Source organism: Rhodotorula graminis, assembly GCF_001329695.1.
Source record: "Rhodotorula graminis WP1 unplaced genomic scaffold RHOBAscaffold_10, whole genome shotgun sequence".
Classification (NCBI taxonomy): domain Eukaryota; kingdom Fungi; phylum Basidiomycota; class Microbotryomycetes; order Sporidiobolales; family Sporidiobolaceae; genus Rhodotorula; species Rhodotorula graminis.
In genome coordinates, this window is record NW_017264937.1 from 508,616 (window position 1) to 529,031 (window position 20,416).

The 20,416-nt window shown below is 67.7% G+C and overlaps 9 protein-coding genes across 9 annotated transcripts; 3 read left to right on the forward strand and 6 right to left on the reverse strand.

Moving 5' to 3' along the window:
* Nucleotides 1-529: 529 nt before the first annotated feature.
* RHOBADRAFT_5015 (uncharacterized protein) lies at nucleotides 530-2,511 on the forward strand (the record flags this gene model as incomplete). The annotated part of the gene is made up of 8 exons (XM_018415293.1): nucleotides 530-883; nucleotides 1,129-1,164; nucleotides 1,228-1,296; nucleotides 1,381-1,585; nucleotides 1,677-1,795; nucleotides 1,908-1,968; nucleotides 2,144-2,341; nucleotides 2,429-2,511. Coding segments are annotated over 8 exons (1,125 nt in total), but the record flags the coding sequence as incomplete, so codon positions are not given.
* Nucleotides 2,512-5,119: 2,608 nt separating this feature from the next.
* RHOBADRAFT_54847 (uncharacterized protein) lies at nucleotides 5,120-6,328 on the reverse strand (the record flags this gene model as incomplete). Its single annotated transcript, XM_018417531.1, has 3 exons — nucleotides 5,120-5,378; nucleotides 5,467-5,714; nucleotides 5,779-6,328. 3 exons carry the CDS (start codon nucleotides 6,326-6,328, stop codon nucleotides 5,166-5,168), a joined length of 1,011 nt encoding a protein of 336 aa, XP_018269699.1. The 3' UTR covers nucleotides 5,120-5,165.
* Nucleotides 6,329-6,348: 20 nt separating this feature from the next.
* RHOBADRAFT_65375 (uncharacterized protein) lies at nucleotides 6,349-6,833 on the reverse strand (the record flags this gene model as incomplete). The annotated part of the gene is made up of 4 exons (XM_018418694.1): nucleotides 6,349-6,481; nucleotides 6,544-6,673; nucleotides 6,739-6,754; nucleotides 6,814-6,833. Coding segments are annotated over 4 exons (226 nt in total), but the record flags the coding sequence as incomplete, so codon positions are not given.
* Nucleotides 6,834-7,305: 472 nt separating this feature from the next.
* On the reverse strand, nucleotides 7,306-9,878 carry RHOBADRAFT_45613 (uncharacterized protein; the record flags this gene model as incomplete). Its single annotated transcript, XM_018414636.1, has 10 exons — nucleotides 7,306-7,853; nucleotides 7,908-8,000; nucleotides 8,308-8,475; nucleotides 8,537-8,608; nucleotides 8,673-8,756; nucleotides 8,819-9,088; nucleotides 9,154-9,341; nucleotides 9,430-9,560; nucleotides 9,691-9,816; nucleotides 9,846-9,878. The coding sequence occupies 10 exons, from the start codon at nucleotides 9,876-9,878 to the stop codon at nucleotides 7,306-7,308; spliced, it is 1,713 nt and encodes a 570-aa protein (XP_018269701.1).
* A 124-nt stretch (nucleotides 9,879-10,002) lies between these two features.
* RHOBADRAFT_1498 (uncharacterized protein) lies at nucleotides 10,003-10,374 on the forward strand (the record flags this gene model as incomplete). Its single annotated transcript, XM_018412230.1, has 2 exons — nucleotides 10,003-10,194; nucleotides 10,282-10,374. Coding segments are annotated over 2 exons (285 nt in total), but the record flags the coding sequence as incomplete, so codon positions are not given.
* Nucleotides 10,375-10,477: 103 nt separating this feature from the next.
* Nucleotides 10,478-12,130, reverse strand: RHOBADRAFT_54851 (uncharacterized protein; the record flags this gene model as incomplete). The annotated part of the gene is made up of 2 exons (XM_018417532.1): nucleotides 10,478-11,357; nucleotides 11,424-12,130. Coding segments are annotated over 2 exons (1,586 nt in total), but the record flags the coding sequence as incomplete, so codon positions are not given.
* A 376-nt stretch (nucleotides 12,131-12,506) lies between these two features.
* Nucleotides 12,507-14,613, forward strand: RHOBADRAFT_45616 (uncharacterized protein; the record flags this gene model as incomplete). Its single annotated transcript, XM_018414637.1, has 11 exons — nucleotides 12,507-12,787; nucleotides 12,876-12,970; nucleotides 13,053-13,127; nucleotides 13,200-13,299; nucleotides 13,380-13,453; nucleotides 13,519-13,542; nucleotides 13,628-13,707; nucleotides 13,785-13,875; nucleotides 14,009-14,113; nucleotides 14,183-14,209; nucleotides 14,291-14,613. The coding sequence occupies 11 exons, from the start codon at nucleotides 12,507-12,509 to the stop codon at nucleotides 14,611-14,613; spliced, it is 1,275 nt and encodes a 424-aa protein (XP_018269704.1).
* A 609-nt stretch (nucleotides 14,614-15,222) lies between these two features.
* Nucleotides 15,223-17,148, reverse strand: RHOBADRAFT_38248 (glycoside hydrolase family 26 protein). Its single transcript, XM_018413505.1, has 6 exons — nucleotides 16,865-17,148; nucleotides 16,543-16,781; nucleotides 16,405-16,466; nucleotides 16,195-16,334; nucleotides 15,839-16,119; nucleotides 15,223-15,763 (listed from the first exon to the last, which is right to left on the reverse strand). The coding sequence occupies exons 1-6, from the start codon at nucleotides 16,905-16,907 to the stop codon at nucleotides 15,698-15,700; spliced, it is 831 nt and encodes a 276-aa protein (XP_018269705.1). The 5' UTR covers nucleotides 16,908-17,148; the 3' UTR covers nucleotides 15,223-15,697.
* Nucleotides 17,149-18,207: 1,059 nt separating this feature from the next.
* RHOBADRAFT_50047 (uncharacterized protein) lies at nucleotides 18,208-20,415 on the reverse strand. The gene is made up of 6 exons (XM_018415288.1): nucleotides 20,339-20,415; nucleotides 19,836-20,237; nucleotides 19,525-19,721; nucleotides 18,635-19,451; nucleotides 18,444-18,565; nucleotides 18,208-18,368 (listed from the first exon to the last, which is right to left on the reverse strand). Exons 2-6 carry the CDS (start codon nucleotides 20,222-20,224, stop codon nucleotides 18,244-18,246), a joined length of 1,650 nt encoding a protein of 549 aa, XP_018269706.1. The 5' UTR covers nucleotides 20,225-20,237; nucleotides 20,339-20,415; the 3' UTR covers nucleotides 18,208-18,243.
* Nucleotide 20,416: the final 1 nt, after the last annotated feature.

The window sequence follows — 20,416 nt, forward strand, 5'->3', positions numbered from 1 at the left end:
GTCGGACCTTGCGAGCCCACGCTCACCCTCGCCCATGTGCAGTACTTGGGCGGCTCGACGGCGTTCGGCGGCGGAGAAGCACGAGCGCCGCAGCAGCGCTTCGAGGTCGAGGGCGGCGACATTGGACGCGCTTACGGACGGCCCGAGGACGAAGCCTACTAGTGCGTCCCGTCTACCTGTCGAGGTCGGCGTGCACCGGGAGCCCACTGACCTCGTTGCCCGGTCCAGCAGCGCTCAGCCCGCCTCGTCGGCTCAAGCCCCTTTCGACGACGCGCACGCCGCTGCGCCGAGCTTCAACTACGAGCCCGAGAAGGCGCCTCGCCGTGACTGGTTCAGCAGGCCCGACGACCTCGGCTACGACCCGAACGACAAGTGCTTCGTGCACGAGCTGCCCCGACCGCCCTACCCGACCCTCACCTTCTACCGGCGTTGCCTCCTCGCGGGCTTCCAGCTCGGCTCGTTCCTCGGCACCTCCCTCGCCTTCCTCCTCATCGTCGTCCTGTCCCTCGGGACCGCCGCTGTCCACAAGGTCAACCCGTTCTACAAGTCGCCGCCGCGAGCGCCGGTCGACAAGGAGTACGAGGCGCGCGTGTCGGGCGAGCGCTTCTCGGCGAGGGCGCAGTACTACGCCGAGTACTGGGGCTACAAGTGCGAGGACGTCGACGTCGAGACCGAGGACGGCTTCATCATCCGCCTCCACCACCTCACGTCGCCCAAGCACGAGAAGCCCGGGTACCCCGTCATCCTCCAGCACGGCATCCTGTCGAACTCGGTCACGTTCATGGTCAACGAGGAGCGCTCGCTCGCGTTCTGGCTCCTCGAGCAAGGTTACGACGTCTGGTTGTCCAACATCCGCACGAACTTCAAGTGCGGCCACCGGACTGTGCGTCCTCCTCTCTCTCTTCTCTCTCGAGCGTCGTCCCGCTCCTCCCCTGCCTGCCCTCTTCCCCTATCTTCTCGTCTGCCTCTTCCCCTCTCCCTCTTCCCCTTCCTCCCCCTCTCCTCTCGCTCTCTCTCTCCCTCTCTCTTCCTCCTTTCCTGCTCGGACACGTTCGGACGGCGGTCTCGAGCGGTGGGTGCGGCCGAGACGAACACTTACTGACCTCCTTGCGCACGTTCCGCTCGCAGTACACCAAGAGCGATCCTCGGTTCTGGGCTTGGGGCGTGCGTCAGCCTGTCCCTCCTCTCGTCCACTCTCCCTCGTACTGACGCTCTCTCCCGTCGCAGGTCAAGGAGATCGCCATGTACGACCTGCCGGCGATCGTCGAGCACGTCGGCAAGAAGACGGGCCTGAAGGTGCGTCCCGGCCCTCGGTCTCGCTCGTCTCGACGCCCACAGCCACGGGCTGACTCGACCTCTCCTCCCTCTACAACCTCACAGCCCGCCTACATCGGCCATTCGCAAGGGTGCGGCTCGATGTTCATGACGCTCTCGCGCGGCGTCCGACCCGACCTCGGCAACAAGCTCGCGTGCTTCATCTCGCTCGCGCCCGCCGTGTACGCCGGCCCAGGCCTGCGTCAGTTCCCGTTCTCGCTCATGCGCAAGTTCGCCAAGTCGCGCAAGGTCTGGCGCCTCGTCTTTGGCGGTGCGTCGTCCCTTCCTCCCCCCCCTCTCCTCCCACGAGCCGGCCTTCCCTCGCCCAGCCCGGCCTCGACCTGACTCTCGCCCTCCCACAGTGCGCGAGTTCATTCCCATCATGAGCCTGTGTCAGCAATGGCTGCCGTCCTGGCTGTTCGGCCACCTCGCCGCACCCGTCTTCTCGTTCGTCTTCTCGTTCCACGACCACAACTGGCGAGTCCCTTTCTCTTCCCCTCTCCCCCTTCCGACAGCGTGCGCGATAGACGAGCGGCTGTCGAGGATATCTGCGACGCCAAGGACTGACCTTCGTCCTCGTCCGTAGGCTCAAGCGCCAAATCCCCAAGTTCTTCCGGACCGTCGCCGTCGCCAACAGCTCTGAGCAGCTCCTCTGTGCGTCGTCGCTCCTCTATCTCGGCGAGGCGGCGACCTGCCTACCTCGGACGCACTGACCCCTTCTGTCCTCCCTCGCCTCGCAGACTGTGCGTCCCGCCTCCTCGCGCCTTTTCGCGTGCCCCCTCGTGCCGCAGACAACCTCTCTGACTCTCTATTGTTCCTCCCGTTACAGACATGGGCGTCTTGAGCGTCAAGAACTGCGCGTTCGACACGACGACGACCGAGCCGTGGTTCCCTCCGTCGATGCCGCCGATCGCCATCTTCTACGGCACGCTCGACACGCTCGTCCTCGGCAAGCCCCTCGTCGAGCGCATTAGGGCACACGAGCCGCACGTGCGCCTCGTCAAGGCCGTCGCGCTCGAGAACTACGGTGGGTCGCCTGCTCGCCCTCCTCCTCTCTCGAGCCTTGCGAACGAGGCGGTGACTGACACGCCTTCTCTCTTCCGGCGACTCGCAGAGCACCAGGACCCACTGTGGGCTCACACGGCGGTCCGCGAGTGCTACCCGGGCATCCTCGAGGTCCTTCAGGCGACGCAGAACGGGTACCCTGCGCGAGCGTGACCTCCCTCGCGACCCTCTCTCTCTCTCTCTCTTCCTCTCTCGGCCCTGGTCAGTCTCTGTCTCATCCTGTCGCAGTTCCACGTCTACATGTATCGCAATGAAGCAGTCAATCGAGTCGACGAGCAGCGCAGGCGAGCATGCACGTGAAAGTCGGCGACGAGGAGGAGGGGCGAGTGACGAGAGGGAAGAGGGTCGGGTTGGGTGCGAGAGCTGTACAGCGTGAGCTGCAAGATGGTGACTGAGAAGCGCGAGCGAGAGGGAGGGCAGCATTTGCCGGAACCAGGTGCGTCGAGTTGCAAGAGCCGACTCGCTCCGCCGGCTCCTCTCGCCCTCGTCCCTCACCCAGCACCGCTCGACCGACGACTGCGCCAGGCCACGCAAGAGCCAGCTCGGGCTCACCAGAGCGCGCTCACCAGGTGCGCCGTTCGTCCACCTTTGAGCACACCCCGCGCTCCCTCGTCCTCATCGTCTTGGCCCGCAGCATCGACTCGTCGCGAGCTCGACACGGCCCAGGTCATGCCGCCGTGGACCGCGAGCACCCTGCCCTCCACCTCTCGACCTCGTCCATCCCCGACCGCGCCGTCCAAGTCGCACGCCCAGTCGCTCCCCGACCCGCACGCGCTCGTCGCCCTCCCGACCCCGCCTCCCTCGCTCCCGACCTCGACGCCAGGCTCGCCAGAGTCGTCCCTCGCCACTCGGTCTTCCCTCGCGCTCGCCGACGGACCCGACCCCGAGCTCGCCAACCTCGACATGCCCTCTCATGCCCCCTCTCCCGCCGGGCCGCGCCGCAGAAAGAAGCGCGCCGACCACCACCAGCTCGCGCACGGCCTCGCCAACCTCGACGAGGACCCGCAAGAGCCCTCCTCGCTCGCCGCCGTCCCTTTCCCGTCGGCGGCGGCGTCGGACGAGCGGCCTCGCTCGGCGGCAGCCGGGCACAGCTCGTCCAAGAGTCACGAGGGCACGCCCGCCAGGTCCGACAGCCGCAGAGCGGCGTCGCACTCGACGACGACGACCACGACGACGGCCACGCGCAAGACGGAGCGTCGCCAGGTCCGCTACTCGTTCCCGGGCCTCGACCACCTCGTCGCCCCGGGACCTCTTGCCGGCCCACATCGCCCGCGCTCGCCCAGTACGGGGTCGTCGAGGACGCGCTCGCCTGTCGGTACCGGCCGCAAGTCGTCAACGCTGTCGGCGCCGCGCTTGGCTCGCCGCTCGTCGAGCAAGCACGACCCGCACTCGTCGTCGGACCCGCCCAAGCCGCGCCAGGAGGAGCAGCAGCAGCAGCAGCGTTGGCGATCCTCGTCCTCCTCGACCCCGGCCACGTCGTCGCCCTTCTTCCGTCGCTCGTCGTCGGCGTCGAGCTACGCGATCCAGCGCCGCCAGTCGACCCTGGGCGACAACGGCGCGCTCCTCCCCGCCGGCTCGGCCCCGTTCCTGCGCCCACTCGTCAACGCGTTCGCCTTCTTCGTCGTGTCGGCCGTCGCCGCCCTCACCATCTCGGCCGTCCTCGCCACGTCGTTCAGCCTCACGTTCTACGACGACTGCTCGCGCCGGGTCGGCCACGTCCAGCGCAGCCTCGGCGGCAGCATCGAGGGCGTGCGCGCCGGCATGGGCCGCATGATCGGCAACGCGCGCGGCGCACTCGACCTCGCCGTGCGGGCGGCGGGCGGGACGGCGGCCACTGGCGCCGGCGCCGGCGGCGGGTACGGCAGAGTGCCCGCCGCCTCGCACTCGCCGTCGGCCGTCGACGCCGAGAGCGCCGACCGTCGCCGCACGACGATCCCGACCGTGCCGCAGGCGCAGGAGCCCGAGCTCGAGACGGACGACGTCGACTTGAGCGGCACGAGGAGCAGGTCCAAGCGCACGCGCAGCTCGAGCGCGCAGGCCGACTCGCCGTCGTTCGCGCCCGCCGCGCCGTCGCCCTCGAAGCGCCGCAGGCCCTTCTTCCGCGCCACGCCGTCGTCGACGCCGCACGATTGCGCCGAGCGGAAGCAGGACGCAGGTGCTGCGACGCCGGGCTGGCGCACCGACGACGACGACGACGACGGCGCGGCGCTGCCGTTCCGCGTCCCGCGCTCGACGCCGCGCTCGTCGCGCGCCACGTCGCCGCTGCGGAGCGCAGGCGCCGGCACCTCGCGTCGCGCGCTGCCGCCACGCCCGCCGTTGGCGGTCCTCGTCCCGTCGGTCATCTTTGCGCTCCTCTTCACCCTGTTCAAGGTCCTCTACCAGGCGTGGAAGGGTCGCAGCTGCGCCGATCGTCGCTCGTACTCGTCATCGCGGTCTCGCTACTGAGCCGGCGCCCCTCCATCCTCTCTCCCTTTACCCCCTCCTCCCCCAAAAAGGCGGCTGTGTGACTTGCCTCCCTCCCTCCCTCCTCGCTTCCTCTCTGTACCCTCCCTGCCCATAGTTGCCCCTCGCTTTCCCTCGTTCGTACTGTCCTCTCCCCGGCTCGCCGCCGCCCGTGTTGATGTGTCTTCCTCCGTCCCTTTCGCTTTCTCGTCGATTCGCCTCTCCTGCTCAGTCTCTCGTGCAACGATCCTTTGCGCACCCTCTCTCTTTCTCTCCAGGCCTCGTCGAGACGCAAAGAGAAGTGAAAGCGAGAGTCGCACTGCACGAGCCGCCAACGAGAAGAACTAGAGGAACGACCCGCCGCCGAACCTGCCGCCGAGGTCCTTGGCGTTCTTGATGATGTTGGACCGCTGCCCGTCGTCCATGAGGCGGCCGCTGACGCCCATGTCGCGATCGCGGTCCCAGATGCCCGGCGGCGCGTCGTCGCCCTTGCCCTTGGGCTTGGCCTTGCGGTCGCGCGAGTGCTGGTCGACGAGCGACTCGTGGCGGCGCGAGGTCTGCGGACGCGAGAGCGATTCGTCAGACGCTCGCTCAGAGATTGGCGTCCGAGAGAGAGAGAGAGAGAGAGAGAGCTCGACGACGCACGTTGTGGCGCTCGACCTCGGCCTTGAGCTGCTGGTCGCGGATGCGCTTGCGGCGGTCGTCGTCGCGCTCCTCCTCGACGGGCGCGTTCTCGGCGCGGCGCTTGCGCCCGAGGGCCTCGTCCTCGAGGCGCTGCTGCCGCTCGGCGGGCGTCTCGGTCCACAGGTTGGACGGGCCCGCCTTGTTGGCCGCCGACTGGGCCGCTTTGCCCGTCGCGAACCCGCGCGACTTGAGCTTGGTCGTGTCGAGCGCTGCGGGCGGGAGGTCGCTTGTCAGTCACGAGGACTCGGCGTACGCCAAGAGAGGGGGACGCACAGCTCATGAGGTCCATCTCCTTGGGCGGGACGAGCATCCACTCCTCGCGCTTGGGCTTGTTGTCCTCGCGGGCGGCGCGCTCCTTGTCCCTCGCGCGCTCCTCGCGCTCCTTGAACGCGCGCGCGCCGTCCTCGTCAACGCTCGAGGGCGCGTACCCGGCGGGGAGCGGCATCGGCCCGACCGCGTCGTCGTCGTCATCGTCGTCGGCGGCGGCGGTGGCGGCAGGAGGCGACCGAGAGGGGCCGGCACGAGCGGCGGCGAGGTGTGGCGGGAGCTGCGGCCCTGCTGGAGGAGGGCGCGAGGAAGGGTCGGCGAGGTGCGGGGGCAGTTGAGGGCCGGCGGCGGGCGGGCGCTCCTTGCGCTCCTGGGCGAGGTCTGGCGGGAGGGATGGCCCGAAGTCGTCGTCTGAGTCGCTGTCAGGCGGTGGCGCGGCTGCTGGGGCGAGTGCAGGCGCGGGACCCGGTCGAGATGAGGACGAGGCGGGGAGGCGGACCGGCGAAGGCGAGCGACAGCGCGCGAGGTGTGGCGGGAGCTCTGGACCGATTCCCATGCTGCTCTCGGCGAGTCTGGACAGGCACGACTGCGATTGCGCGACGAGGGGAGAGCTACAACAGATCAAGACGAGACGAGAGACGATGACGAGCTACTCCTCCTCGGCAGCCAGAGGGTTGTAGTGGTTCTTCTCGAGCACCTCCTCGAGGTTCTGTGCACGCCAAGCGAGTCAGGCCCGCCCACAGAGAGACAGAGGAGAGAGCGACGACGCACCTCTCGCACTCGCTCGACCGCGTCGGGCGCAATCAGGACGTGCGTCTCGTCCAGGTCGGCAATCAGGAACCGCTGGCTCGGTCGTTCCTCCTGGTCGAGCTGCAGCAAGATCTGCTTGACCGCCGGGTCGCTGCGGGACGAGAGACGGCCGTCAGTCAGTGTCGGCCGCTTCGGAACGCAGAACCGCGGGCGCACCAGGTTACGAGGACGCCTGCGCACGACAGAGAGCGTCAGTAGATGCTCCTGGACAGATCCTGCGAGGGGACGCACCGCGAGTTGCCTTGACCATCTCGACATGCGCAAGAAGAGAGCCAGAGGAGCGCGGCGAGGCCGACTGGCGCACTATGCTCGCAACCGTCGACTTTGACTTTCCCGGGCTCTCTCGTGCTCTCCCCATCGACCGAGGCTCGCGCAGAGAGAAGGCCAAAGAGGATCGCGTTGCACCGGGCTTGCGAGAAGTCCTCGCCGACAGACTGCTCGGCGACGCTCTCACCTCGTCGCTGGCACTCGACAGGCAAGCTGCGGCCTTAGAGAGCGAGATATGTTGGCTCGAGAGGAAATGCGAGAAGCTGGGCGGGCGCAACAGGCGGCGAGGGCCGGACGACGCAAGGCCGGCGGGCGAATCTATGCGCGAGAGCGGTCAGTACGTGAGGCGACGAGGTTGAATGGGTAAGGGACGCACCGAACGTGAACTGCCGCCTTCTGACGAGCCGTCGACCCGATCCTGCCGCCGCCTGGAGCGACGAGAGCGCTCAGGGCGCCTCACAGCCGCTCGCTCGCGACCATCTGCCACTTCTCCGGCGGGCCCTCGCACTTCCACACCTGCACCTCGTCGACCTCAATCCCCTCGTGCCCTTTGACCGCACACCGCCCATCCTCAACCTGCCGCACCTCGCCGCCCTCGCGCCGCAGCTCATCCATGATGCCCTGCGCCGCCTTGCGCTCGTCGTCCTCGCCGTACATGAGCGACAGGTGCGGCATGTAGTCGTCGGCCTTTGCGCGCTGCTCGGGCGACAGGAGGGCATCGCGCGTCGCCTTGCGCAGGGCGAGGAGCGCCTCGTTCGAGTCGTCGACGTGCGCGAACAGGTACTGGAAGAAGACGCGCTCGGCGGCCTTGCTGCCGAGCGAGCTGAAGGCGAGGCGGAGAGGGGCGGCATGCGACTGGCGCCATCGGGCGAGCGCGGTGCGCAGCGAGTCGAGGAGGGAAGGGAGCTCGGCGGAGGAGGGAATGCCGGAGAGGAGGGTGACGTGAGGGTCGAACCGAGGCGTGCCGTGCTTGGCGGAAAGGGTCGATATGAGGTTGGAAAGGTCTGTGTGGTACTCGATGTCAGCTCGGCGCGCGTAGAGAGCAAGGGAGGACGGACCCGAGGTTGTGGTGGGGGACGAGGGCGCGAGCCACAGGGCGAGTCCTGCGAACGAGCCGACGCGGGCATCTAGTGCGCTGGTGAGCTGAAGGTCTGTCGAGGTCGAGAGCACAGCGGCGCACCCATGTTGGCGAGCGAGGGTGGGGAGAGGACGAGAGCAAGTCGGTTGGCGAGCGCGCAAGGAAGACGGTCTCGCTTCCTCGGGCGATACTGGTCGCGCACGCCGCAAGAACGGACTATGATGCACAACAGAGGGCCGGCCGCCGAGAACGCTACGCAAAATCGAAATCTCGCCCTCCCTCACCTCCTCGCCGGCACGATCCGCAAACCTGCGGCCGGGCAGGGCTCGGTCAGTCCCTTGAACAGCGCCAGGGCGAAGAGAAAGAGGAAGAGGACGCACTCAGGTCCTCGTAGCGTGCGCGCCGCATCGGGTCGACCTCCTTGAGGCGCGCGAGCATGTCGACGCACGCGAGGTTGAGCTGGTCGCGTTCCGGCCGGGTCGAGTCGCCTTGCGGCTCGAGGAGGCGCGAGAGGAGGCGCTTGTAGTGGACGAGCGAGTCGAGGCACCCTGTGCGAGAGAGGCTGGGTTAGTGAGGCGAGGAAAAGGAGAGGGAGAGCAGGAGACGCACAGCGACTGTCGGGCTCCTCTTCGAGAAGCTCCTCGATGCCCTCAATCTCGCGCCGCACGATCGAGACGGTTCCTGGGACAAAGGAGAGTCGGTGAGAGTTCAGGAGGACGCAGGAGAGAGGGAACAGAGGGCGCACCGTCGCCGACGAGCCACCGGTGGTACAGCCACGCGCTCTGGTCGTTCGGGTCGGACCAGATGGCCTGCTTGACGAGCTCAAACTCTGCAGAAGCGACGAGTCAGTGCTGCTCGGGACAGGGGGCGAGTAGGAAAAGTCTGACGCACCCTCGTCCACCTTGTCGAGCCGCTCCTGCGCGTCGGCCGCCCACCCTCGCTCGTCCCACAGCTTCTGGAGCAACTTGGTGCGGTAGTGCCACGCGCTAAAGTTGCTGAAGTTGGCCGAAATCTTGCGCGTCGTGAAGGCAAGCTCGGACGAGGTCGTCGGCTGGGGAAGAGGTTTGGTGCGAGGTCGAGGGAGGGAGGAGGAGGAGGACGAAGGGGAGGCGATGGACTGGATCGACGAGACGAGGTACCGGCGGTAGTCCCAGCTGTGGACTTTGGGCGGCGGGCACAGTCAGTGCGGGTACGCGAGCGAGGAGGAAGCGAGAAGGGAGACGTACAATTGCGCGGGTCCTTCTCGAGGTACATCTCGACCATCTTGAACTCGAATGCCCAGTCGGCGTCGGGCATCGTCTCGAGGACCCACTTGCGGTGCTCCCACACGCAGTAGACCTTGGGGTTGAGCTTGAGCGACGCGTTGGTGAGCTGCAGGTCGGCCTCGAGGAGCTGTTGGCGCGCGTCGTCGTCGCTGCGGGACGTCGAGGGGGCGGACGGTCAGCTCGTCGTGGGCAAAGACTACTCTCGGAGCTGGTCGAGTGAGGAGAAAGTGGACGCACGGCGCGTTGACGAGGAGGCCCTTGAGGAGGATGCGGCGGCGGACACCCCACCCAGTCTGGAACTCGGGATTGAGCGACAGGAGGCGGGTCGTGTCGGCGAGGGCCTCGTGCGTGTACACCTCGGTGCGGTTCTGCAGGTCGTCGAAGCTTGTAAGTGCCGTCGCCCCGAGTTGGCTCATCAGTTGGCCTCATCTCCCTCGCCGTCCGCCGGCCCGCAGACCTCTCGAGGCGCCAGAGCAGAGAGAGGGAGCCGGTGCTCACCTTGTCGAGAACGCCCTCGAGCAGTGTGCGGTACTCGTCGATGCGCTGGAGCTCCTTGTCGCGCTTGCGGCGGGCGACCTCCTCCGAGTCGGGGACGGGCGGGACGCGAGAGCGCTTGACGCCGTGCTGCGGGGCGAGGCGTCAGTGAGTGCGACCGCAGAGAGGGCGTGGCTGAGCAGGCGCACCATGGTAGTCGAGACGTGCGAGGAGAGGCAAGCCCGGCGAGACGACGACGAACGAGAGGCTCTCTCGCGCCTCCTCACCTCCCTGCTCCGTGCAGTGAAGCTCGCCCTGCACGAGCACGACACCCGCATGGCCCCGATCACCCACATCGTCGCATTCCGCTACAAGCCCACCACCCTCGACTCGGAGAAGCACCTCGTCGCGTCGTCCTTCCTCGCCCTGCAGGACCTGTGCGTCCTCGAGCCGGGCACCGACGAGCGGTACGTCGCCGTCACAGGTGGCGCCAACAACTCGAGCGAGGGCCAGACCAAGGGGTACGAGGTGCGCTCCCTCTTCCCCTCCCCCACCTTCCGGACGCGCCTCGCTGACCCGCACCGCCCTCGCCTCGTCGCGCACGCCGACCGACAGCACACGTTCGTCCTCACGTTCCGCAACCGCGCCGAGCGCGACTACTACGTCGACCAGGACGAGGCACACCAGCGCTTCAAGGAGCTCGCAGGCCAGCACGTCGACGACGTGTTCGTGTTTGACTACGAGGCAGGGACGTTCTGAGCCAATAGCGCAATGTACTCTCTTCTCACGCGAGCGGGCCGAGTCTCGAGAGAGGACCGAAGAGAAAGCGAGGCTCTCGCACTGCAGCCGACCGTCCTCCTTAGTCGCCCTCCCTCAACCGCTTGTAGCTCCTCTCCCTCCCCTCGCCCCGCCAGTCCCGCTTGCCCTCGCCCGCACCCGCACCTGCTCCTCCCGCTCCCCGTCCCGAGCGCGCCTCGCCGACCCGCTCGACCCCGACCACGAGCGGCCGGCTCCCCAAGCCCGGCCGCACGTCCCTCGCCTCGCCCGCGCCCGCGTCGGCGTACGTCCGCGCCTCGACGAGCGTGCCGAGCCCTGCTCCTGCTCCCGCGCCCAGTCGTGCACTCGGTGCCCCCGCCGTCGTGCTGCTGCTGCTGCCCGCCCCGCTCGAGCCCGAGAGCTTGCTCAGCAGCTGGGCGCCGCGCGAGTCGCTCGAGAACGGGTCGGCGGCGGCCGGGGTGGCGGCGGGCTTCGACGACGCCGGCGCTGCTGCGGCTGCGGTTGCCGTCGACGACGAGCTGCGGCCGGGGACGGCAAAGAAGGGCGAGGGCGCGGCGAGGGCGTTGCGCTCGCGGCGGGCGGCGGCGCGGTCGATGAAGGGGGACGAGGTGGCGGGTTTGGAGGTAGTTCGAGGGGTCGGTGCGGGCGAGGACGAGGTGGAGGAGGACGAGGTGCCCGGCGCCGGCTTGAGGAGCTTGCCGCGCAGGAGCGCCATCTGCTCTCGGCGGTCCTGCTCCTTCTGCGCCTTGGTCTTCGAGCCCGTGTAGGCCGGCGTCGAGGCCGAGGGTGCCGAGTCGGACGGCGCGGCGACGAGCGGGATCAGGTTGGACGAGTCGGACGCGACCGAGCAGGCGGTGCAGGCGAACGAGGCGTGGATGTGGACGGCGAACGTCGTCGAGCCCGTGCGGATCGTGCTGCACGGTCGAGAGGGAGTCAGACCGAGACTCGAGAGAGCGATGAGAGGAGAGGAGGGGACGCACTCGAGGTGGTGGAGCCGCTTGGGCGTCGAGGCGACCTTTGGGTCCGACAGGCGCACCTCGTCCTCGCCGCCCTCTGCGCCGACAAAGGTCCCGTGCGTGCTCCCGTTGTCGACGACGGCCCAGTGCCCGCCCTCGCCCTCGCCCTCGCCGTCGCCGTGTGCCCAGAACAAGGTGCAGTGCGTCTTTGAGACGGCGAGTTCTCGGAGGCGGATGCGGCGCTCGAACGACTTGTCGCGGCCGATCGAGACGGGCTCGGCGGGGTCGAGGGACGCGACGGTGTGGGCGAGGGGGAGGACGGCAGGGTCGGGGCGGCGGTGGACGACGAGGCGGAGGAGGGGAGCCGACGAGAAGCGGTCGGCGGGGTCGAGGTCGTCGTTGTCGTCGTCCGAGGCGGGCCAGAGCTGCTCCTCGGGGACGGCGGTGGCGACGTCGTCGTAGCTGACCTGGACGCGGTGCGAGGTGGTGCGGTCGTCGTCGGCGGAGGGTTGCGGGTCGTCGTCGTCGTCGTCGGGCGGCTGATCGGGCGGCTGGTCGGGTTGTTGGGGTGCGGGTGCCGAGTTGTGGCCACCTGCGTAGTCCCAGCCGCCGTCGGGGCGGGGCTTTGCCCACTGATGGGTGGCCGTGTTGAAGTAGAGCGAGAAGGTTGGGTCCCACGCCCAGGCGCTGGTCGAGGGAGCGTGTACGGGCTCGCCGTCGTAGGGGAGCATGAGGGCGTGCCCGATGTGGCTCGCGGCGTGCTCGAGTGCGAGGGTTGGTGTGGCCAGAGGTCGAGAGCGGGGGAGGCCAGGAGGACGACGACGCGCCGACTGACTCCCCCTCGTCCCGCTCCTCGCACACCCTCTGAGCAGATCCAGCACTACCGAGAGCCACTCGACAGCCTCAGCCAACCCATAGACACGACCCGTCGTCCGCCTCGTCGAGCACACGCCGCCCTGTGCCACCGCCCCCCGATTTAGCTCGTCGCGTCGTCTCTCTCCCTCCCTCGCTCGCCCGTCGCCCTCTCGAGTCGCACCGACCACTCGCACCGGCACCCACACACTCCTTACACGTCCCCCTCCCCCACGGCCCCCCCCCCCCCCGGTCATGCTCGTCCACTCGGCTCTCGCCTTCGCCTCGGCCTCGGCCCTCCTCGTCGCCGCACACGCCGACCCCCGCCTCGTGCGCCGCGCTCCTGCTCCTGCCGGCGAGCCCTCGACCGCCACCGTCGCCGCTGCCGCCACCAAGACCCACAAGGTCGCAGCCGCAGCCGCCGACTCGACCGTCACCGCCGTCGCGACCACCGACAACGTCCAGATCAAGGCCGCAGCCCAGTCGGCCCTGCCCTTGACCCAGTACACCTACGCCTACGACCAGGTCCCCTACCAGTCCGTCCCCTCTCGCTCTCTCTGGACCGCGCGACCTCGACCTGACCTCGCACCCGCTCGCGCCTCCACCTTCGCTCTCCTCGCGCAGGGTCAACCCGTACCCGTCGGTCCGCGGGCCCCAGTCGGGCTACAACCAGTGCAACTCGACTACCGAGGGCGACGACGCCCTGTGCCAGACCCTCAGTGCGTCCCCTGCCGTCCTCCTCGTCGATCCATTGACTGACTCTTTCTCTCCTCCCCTGCCCTCGCTTTACCGCCTCGACAGTCGCCAACGACATCAAGGACTTTTGCCTGTGGGGCAGCGACCTGACCGGCACCGAGCTCGACACGATCGGCGACAGTGCGTCGTCCCACTTTCCTCTCGCCTCTCTCCCTCGCCCGACCTGACCCTCGTGCCTCTCCCTGCGCGCAGTCGAGGCCGCCGTCGTCAGCTACTGCACCCAGAAGGGCCACGGCGGGCGCTCCATCAAGGGCGGCGCCATCACGGGCGTCCAGGTCCTCAAGACCGAGGCGTGCGTCTCCTTCTCCTCCTCTTTCTCTCTCTCGCTTGCTTCCGCCCGCACGGCCCTGACTCGTCGTATGCGCCTCGCAGGTACATCCAGTGGACTGGCTTCATCGACCAGACGGCGCTGCACCTCACCGCCGACGACTCGGGTGGAGAGCTCGGTGCGTCGTCATATTTCTCTCCTTTCGCTTCTCGCGCCCGTACTGACAGTTCCTTCACAACACAGACCCGCACGGCGCAGACCTGCAGGGTAATCCGCTCGGTTCGGCAATCCTTTCGTCCCTCTCGTCGCCACGCCCCGTCGCTTACCTTCCTCTCCGCCTCCGTCCCAACAGGCGGCCTCGTCTACTCGTCGGGTCTTCCGTCGGGCGACAACAAGACCCTCGAGCAGGCCGTCGAGTGGAACCTCTTCATCGTGCGTCCCCTTTTCGCTCTCTCTCGCCCCTCTGAAAACGCTCGCCAACCTTTCCTTCCCCTCTCTCGCGAACACAGGGCGGCGGCGTCTTCTGCCTCAAGCTGTGCGACCCCGAGTACTACAAGAAGACGGGCACGTTCTTCTGCGAGAACCGCTACGACCGCATGGGTGCGTCGTCGTGCCTGCCTCTCTTTCCCCCTCCCGCGCTCGAGCCCACTCCCCCTTCGTCCTCTCCTCGACCTTCTCCTCCCTCTCTCTCTCGCGAGAACGCTCTGACCCTCTCGTGCCACCTCGTGCGCAGGCTGCTCGTACAACATGCCGGCGTCGTACGTCGACAAGGAGTTCTCGGTGTGCGACTCGGAGCTGCAGGACGTTGTCGGCGTCTACACGGGCACCGACGGCAAGAGTGCGTCCCGCTCACCGTTCGGCGTGTCCAGGACGACGTTCTGACGTCTCCCCTCCCTTCCTCGTGCAGCCTCGACCTACTCGCAGCCGCCTGAGGGTGCGTCCCCTCTCTCGCGCTCGCGCTCGGGCCCTTTCCCCTCCTTCCCGCCCCCACTGACACCCTCCGCCCGTCGCACAGGCACCGCCCCGAACCCTCCTTACACGCCTCGCGTCCCCAAGTCGTCCAACTGCCAGACGTACGCCTCGACCGACCTGTTCGAAGCCGTGTCGACCTCGGCCGCCTCGTCGTCGGCCTCGGCCTCGGGCGCGTCGATGACGAGCGGCAGCATGTCGGCCGGCGCGTCCCAGTCGGCGTCCGGCACGGGCACGGCCGCGAGCCAGGGCGCCGGCGGCAACTCGGGCGCCGTGTCGTCGACCCGCACTGGCAGCGGCGCCTCCATGTGGCTCGCGTCGTCGGGCTTTGTCGCGCTCGTCGCCGGCGCGCTCGCTGTGCTCGCCTAAGCGGGCGAGTCAGGCAGTGAGCATGGTTGGGCGGGCCTGGGCGCGAGAGCGGGACGTAAAGGAGCGCGAGCGCAGGGCGCCGCCTTCTCTTCCTCGTCCTCGTCCTCGTTCTCGTTCGGGCCACTTCTCCTCGTTCGAGTACCCCCATCTCCCTCCTCTACATCTATACGCCGCACCTCAGGGCGCACAGACCCTTTCTCCTCCCCCTTTGCCTACGTCCCCTTGTTCCCTGCCGGCGTTCCTCGTCGCTCTCGCCCTCCCTCCTCCCGTCCCCTCTCGCCTCTCGTACACGCCTCGCCTCTCGTTATACCTACCTGCCACCCTCGCTTTCGTTCCTCCGAGCGAGCGCCCTGTCGGCCGCTCGTCTCTCTGCATTGCACTGCTCGTCGCGCTCTCTCTCCGCCGGCTCGCATCTCGAGTTTCGCCGCAGCCCCCCGAGAGAAGAGAGCACGCCTCGTCGAGAGAGCGCGACGACCACCTCGACGAGCCGAGACTCGGTCGAGCGTCGAGCGAGAGGAGGTCCGAGCGAGCCTGGTCGCCTCGACTGTCTTCCTCTCGTTCGCTCGCGCTCGAATTCTCTCGCTCTCGCTCTCGGGATCGCGCACCGAGTAAAAGAAAAGGGCCATCAAGGCCCAGGCATGTTGCAGCCACACCTCCCGCTCGAGCACCTGGCCAGAAGAGACGGGGAGGGGAGAGAAGAGAAAGAGCTGAGAGCTCCCGCCGAGCGTCCTGCGCGACCGGCACGCGAGACGAGGGCGGGAGAGGGGAGGGGTGGTGGGTCGTGAGAGAATAACAAAGATGAAGAGGTGGGTCGGGGCGCTAAAGGAGGTCATGATGAAGGGAGGAGGCTAAGAGGGGGGAAATGCACGAGGAGGGAGGGCACGTCGTGGGGATACAGGTAAAGAGCGTGGGGTCCGACTGCGAGGGCGGTGACGGCAGGCGGGGTTCGTCTGGTTCGGGAGGCGGTTGCGAGCGGGCGTGAAGAACGACGAGGAGGAAAACTGAATGGACGGCGACGGTGACACGAGGAAGACCCTGAGAGACGACGAGAAGGAGGCGAGCTGGTGCTGGACGACGAGCGCATCTAGGACGCGAAGTACTGCTTGGTCGCCGAGTCGCCGTCGCAGGCGGCGATGCGGAAGTCGTAACCCTGAGGCGGAGAGAAGGGGGTCGAGCGTCAGGGACGGCTCGGTCGAGACGAGAGCGAGAACGAGAGAGGACGGACCTTGTAGTAGTTGAACCACGAGACGGCGAGCATGTTGGGCATCTGCTCGTTCGAGCCCATGATGTTCTCGAGCCATGCGACGCGCGACGACATGCTCGCACCCTGGCCAAGGCCGATCTCGCCAATCGCGAACTTGATGCCGTTGCCCGAGGTGTACTTGTCGTGGAACGCCTTCATGTTGCCCGAGCCCGTCGCAAAGTCGAAGTCGGACGTCTGCTTCGGGTACCAGTCGACGCCGATGAGGTCGACCGTCGAGGCGTCGTCGGGGAAGAACTCGTCGTCTGCGCGCGTGCGACACCTCGAGTCAGTCGCTGAACAGGACGAGGGCCGCTCGAGAGAGAAGGGAGGGGACATACACTCGTCGAGCGAGGCAACGTTGGGCGTGTACCACATCTTGACCTCGGGCGCGATCGAGCGGCACGCCTTGGCGACGACGTCCCAGCCCTCCTTGAAGTCGTTGACGTCGCCCTGGTAGGTGCCGTCCTGCTGGTAGTAGCTGCGAGGAGGAGGCGAGAGCGTCAGTACGGCCGAGAAAGGACGAGACCGAGAGGGAGAGCTCGACGCACTTGACCTCGTGGGCGAACCGGAGCCAGACCTCGAGGCCGGCGTCGGTGTACTCCTTCATGACCTGCACATCGTGAAGAGAGAGTCAGGGAAAGCTCGAAAGAGAGCGAGGGAGAGAGAGAGAGAGAAAGAGGGCGCACCTTGCAGATGGCGACAGCCTGCTGGTTGTCCTCGTACTTGAGGCCCCACCAGCCGCCGGTCGGCATGACAGCCGGCTGGAAGACGCCGCCCGACAGAATCTGGTCCTTGCGCCACTTGAACTGCGAGCCGTCGAACAGGGTGCCCGACTGCGCCTGGGCGTACCAGCCCTGCGCCGACGTCTTCTGGCCCATGGACGACTCGATGTCGCCGATCGAGTGAGCCGTGCCGCCGCCGGAGCCTGTTGCGCGAGGAGAAGGGCAGTGTCAGTCGAGAGGCGCTCGGGGAAAGAGGCGGACGAGAGAGAAGGCGGCGAGGACGCACCATCGTCCGGGAGCCAGCCAAACGCGATGTTGTTCTTCTTCATGCCCTTGAGGCCCCACCCGAGCGAGCTCGATGACGACGACGAGCCGGTCGACGACGAGGAAGAGGGCGACGCGGTCGAGTCGGCGGCCGCGGACCACGCGACCGAGGTCGAGCTCGCGCTGCCCTTGGCGGCGCCGACGAACGCGTCGCCGCCGGTTGCGGTCGCCTTCGACGACGAGCCCGACGCGGCGATGCTCGACGCGATCTTGGAGTGATGACGGCGGTGGCAGCCGGCTGCAACGGTCGAGATGGACGACGCGCCGAGGGCGGCGAGCGTGACGAGGCTGGTGAAGTGCATGGTGGGTTGGTCGTGAGAGGGTGGTGGTGGTGGTGCTGGTAGTGCTGGTGCTGGTGCTGCTGCTGGGCGTCAAGCCGGTGCGCGAGGCGAGGTGTGATGAGGCGGTGCGAGGGCGAGGGGGGGAGGAGCGCGACGCGGATCCGGCTAGCGGTGTCGACGTGCGAGGGAGGGACTGGCGTGAAGGAGAAGGGGAGATGGGAGAGAGAGAGAACCAGACGAGACGAGTGAAGGAAGGGAAGAGAGAGAGCGAGAGCGAGCCGAGCGAGCTGGGCCTTTGTCCGCCCGTTTGTGCTCGCCGAGAGAGCGGGGGAGAGGCGCGTGCGGCGACGCGTCGGACAAACGCCCGGGCGCTCTCCTCTCCCAACGGTTCGCGGTCTTCCCCTCGTCGCTCGTAACTCTGGGCCTGTCACAACTCTCCGGGCCGAGTGTGCTCGACCTTTTGCGCCTCTCGCAAGGAGGAAGCGCGGGCCAGGTAGCACCGCCTCGTCCAACCTCTCCTTCTCTCTTTCCGCGCGCGTCCGCCGCTCGTTCGTCGCGCCGATTGAGAGCAGAGTTACTTCTGTGCGTGCTCGAGAGCCGAGCGAGCGAGGCTCGAGCGCGAGAGAGCTCTCGCATTGACCGCGACGCGACGGTCGCCTCCTCGCCGAGCATTCCTGCCGGGCTCCGTCTCTCCGATCGGGCTCGTCTCGCGTGCGCTGCGACGTGATCCCTTTGACCCGGGCTTTGTACCGAAGGGCGGCCGAGGGAAAGCGCGCATCCTTGGGAGGCAGCACATCGAGCCGTTGGCGCTTGGCCCTCCTCCTCTCGTCGTGAGAAATGAGGGCTCGTGCCGGGCCTGAAGGGAGCTCTCATTCTCTCTCGATGGACTCGCTGCATGCAGCTTGCAGATGTGATTGACGAGCGACGACAATGCGCGGACGAGAGCTCGACGTGCGAGAGGGCTGTGCTTGGGAAGGTGACGGCGCGCTCTCGAGGACAGGTCACGCCGACAGCGCGACGAGGACGAGGTGACACGGACTTATATTGACACTTGGGCTGATCACGAGAAAGGACGACAACGAGGGGCGGAACAGGGCGAGGACGAGGAGGCGGGACGAGGCGCAGCATCTTGCTGCGCGAGGGCGGCTTGCTGCTGCGCACTTAAGCGAGGGTGCCCATCGGGTCCTGCGGACGAGCGCGTCGTCGTCAGTACGCTGTAGGTGACGAGAGAGAGACAGAGAGAGAGACAGAGGGACGCACCCAGGGCGGTAGTCGCGTCGGCCTTGTCAAAGACGTCGACGAGCTTCTTCGAGATGAACTTGCGGTCGGCGACGACCTGGTACACGAACTCGCTGAACCACTCGTCGCTCATCATCATGTAGCTGTCGACCGAGGAGGAGAGAAAGAGTCAGTCGGGCTCGAGGAGAAGGAGGGAGCGAGAGCGGACAGACCCCTTGTCGCACGCCTCGACGCCCCACGAGTTCTCGACGCGCCAGCGCACCGGCTTGCCCGCCTCGTCGAGGTGGACGCCTGTGAGGAGCATGGCGTGCGTCATGCACGAGTCGCCCGTCTTGAGGCGCTGCGCCTTGGTCAGGCCGAGCGAGACGCCGAAACCCTCGTCGAGGTCGTACAGGCGCGTGTCCATGATGCCGAGCGTCGACGAGCTGCACTTGCCGACGTCGCAACCGAACCAGACCGGGACGTCGGCCTTGAGGAGCTTGACGGCCGTCTGCTTGAGGACGTCCACGTCGACGTTGACGTACCGGACGGGGCGACCGCCGACGACGTTGCCGAGGCGGCTGACGTTGAGGGCCGTCTCGTACTCGTGCCGCGGGTCGTTGACGAGCGAGAAGGCGTCGGCGAGGCGCACGGCGACGTGGTCGCGGTAGAACTCCTGGGGCGTACAGTCGACGCGGTGGTACTTCTTGTCCTTCTTCGAGTAGTACTCCCACGTGATCGAGTCGGTCGGCTTGGGCGGCTGGCCGAGCGCGATGGCGAGGATGCGGTACACCTCCTGCATCTGCTCGTCCTTGCGCTTGCGCGCCGACTGGGTCGCGAGCGCGGCCCGCTCGGCGTGCGACTTGGTGTCGGCGAGCTCGGCGAGGGTCGCCATGGCCGCCGAGTGGATCGACCGCAGCTCGAGGGCGTACTCGCGCAGCTTGGTCGTCAGGAGCGTGTCGAGCTTGCTCGTGTTGGACGAGTTGAACGACTCGGGGTAGACCGGCTGCGGCACGAGGCCGAACGTCTCGAACAGGTTGACGATCATGTCTGCGGTGGGTGGCAGGCGTCAGGGGCCGGGTCTCTACTCGAGAGAGGGAGAGAGAGAGAGAGGAGGACGCACCCCACTGGCCGCCGTCGTTCTCGGGCTCGGTCATGAGGTACTGGATCGTGCGGTCGTCGACGGGCGTCTCGGCGAGGTCGAGCATCGACTCGAGGAAGTAATTGGCCTTGCTGAGCGAGTCGTAGAAGAACAGGTACGACTGCGAGAACTGGAACTCGTCGAGGTCGAGCTTGCGGGCGAGGATAATGCGCAGGTAGCTGTGGGTCCGGGCGTCGCGCGAGTCAGTACGAGAGCGTGCGGGACGAGGGCCGAGGGCACGCGGAAGACAACTAGGGCGAGGGCGAGAGACACAGGAGGAGGAGGAGACGCACTTGGTCGACGCAAAGAGCCAGCAACGTCCCGACGACTTCTGGTTGGTGACCGGCGAGCCCTCGGTCGACAGGGCCACGTTGTAGACCTGCTTGGCCTCGATCTGGGCGTCGCGGCGCACGAGCGTCTCGGTGAGGTTGGCCTTGGACAGGACGGTCGACGCGAGGCGGTGCTTGGGGCTCGAAGCGAAAGCGTCGCCCCAGGCGGCAATGTTGTCGGACGTGACGCCGGCCGCTGGGCGGGACGCGCCGCCGCTCGAGGTGCGCAGCGACAGCTGGGCGAGCAGGTCGGCGGCCGAGGTGGGCGACGAGGCGGTGCGACGCGGCGAGGCGGTGGCCTGCTTCTCCGAGGCGTGCGACGGGGCGACAGGGGTAGAGGCTGCGGAGCCCATGGTGTGCTGGTGTCTGTGTGTGCCGGCGAGGAGTCAGCGTCGTCCGATAAGCGGTGGCCGGTGGGTCGGTGTGGGGGAGGAGGGAGGAGCTGGCGAGGCGAGCGAGGGACGCACGGTGTGGCTGGTCGGGGTTGTCGAGGGTGTGTGCGAGTAGTGTGGCGGAGCAAGGCGAGTTTCGAGCGGTCGAGACGA

What these genes read in the sequence shown, in the direction of transcription:
- RHOBADRAFT_50047 (XM_018415288.1), bottom strand. Translation starts at nt 20,224, where the DNA reads ATGGGCTCCGCAGCCTCTACCCCTGTCGCCCCGTCGCACGCCTCGGAG. An exon ending in TGGCTCTTTGCGTCGACCAA is followed by an intron (nt 19,722 to 19,835) that starts GTGCGTCTCCTC and finishes CCGGACCCACAG; the next exon opens with CTACCTGCGCATTATCCTCG. An exon ending in GAACGACGGCGGCCAGTGGG is followed by an intron (nt 19,452 to 19,524) that starts GTGCGTCCTCCT and finishes CACCCACCGCAG; the next exon opens with ACATGATCGTCAACCTGTTC.
- RHOBADRAFT_38248 (XM_018413505.1), bottom strand. Translation starts at nt 16,907, where the DNA reads ATGAAGAAGAACAACATCGCGTTTGGCTGGCTCCCGGACGATG. An exon ending in AGGCTGTCGCCATCTGCAAG is followed by an intron (nt 16,467 to 16,542) that starts GTGCGCCCTCTT and finishes CACGATGTGCAG; the next exon opens with GTCATGAAGGAGTACACCGA. An exon ending in CGTGGTTCAACTACTACAAG is followed by an intron (nt 15,764 to 15,838) that starts GTCCGTCCTCTC and finishes TCTCCGCCTCAG; the next exon opens with GGTTACGACTTCCGCATCGC.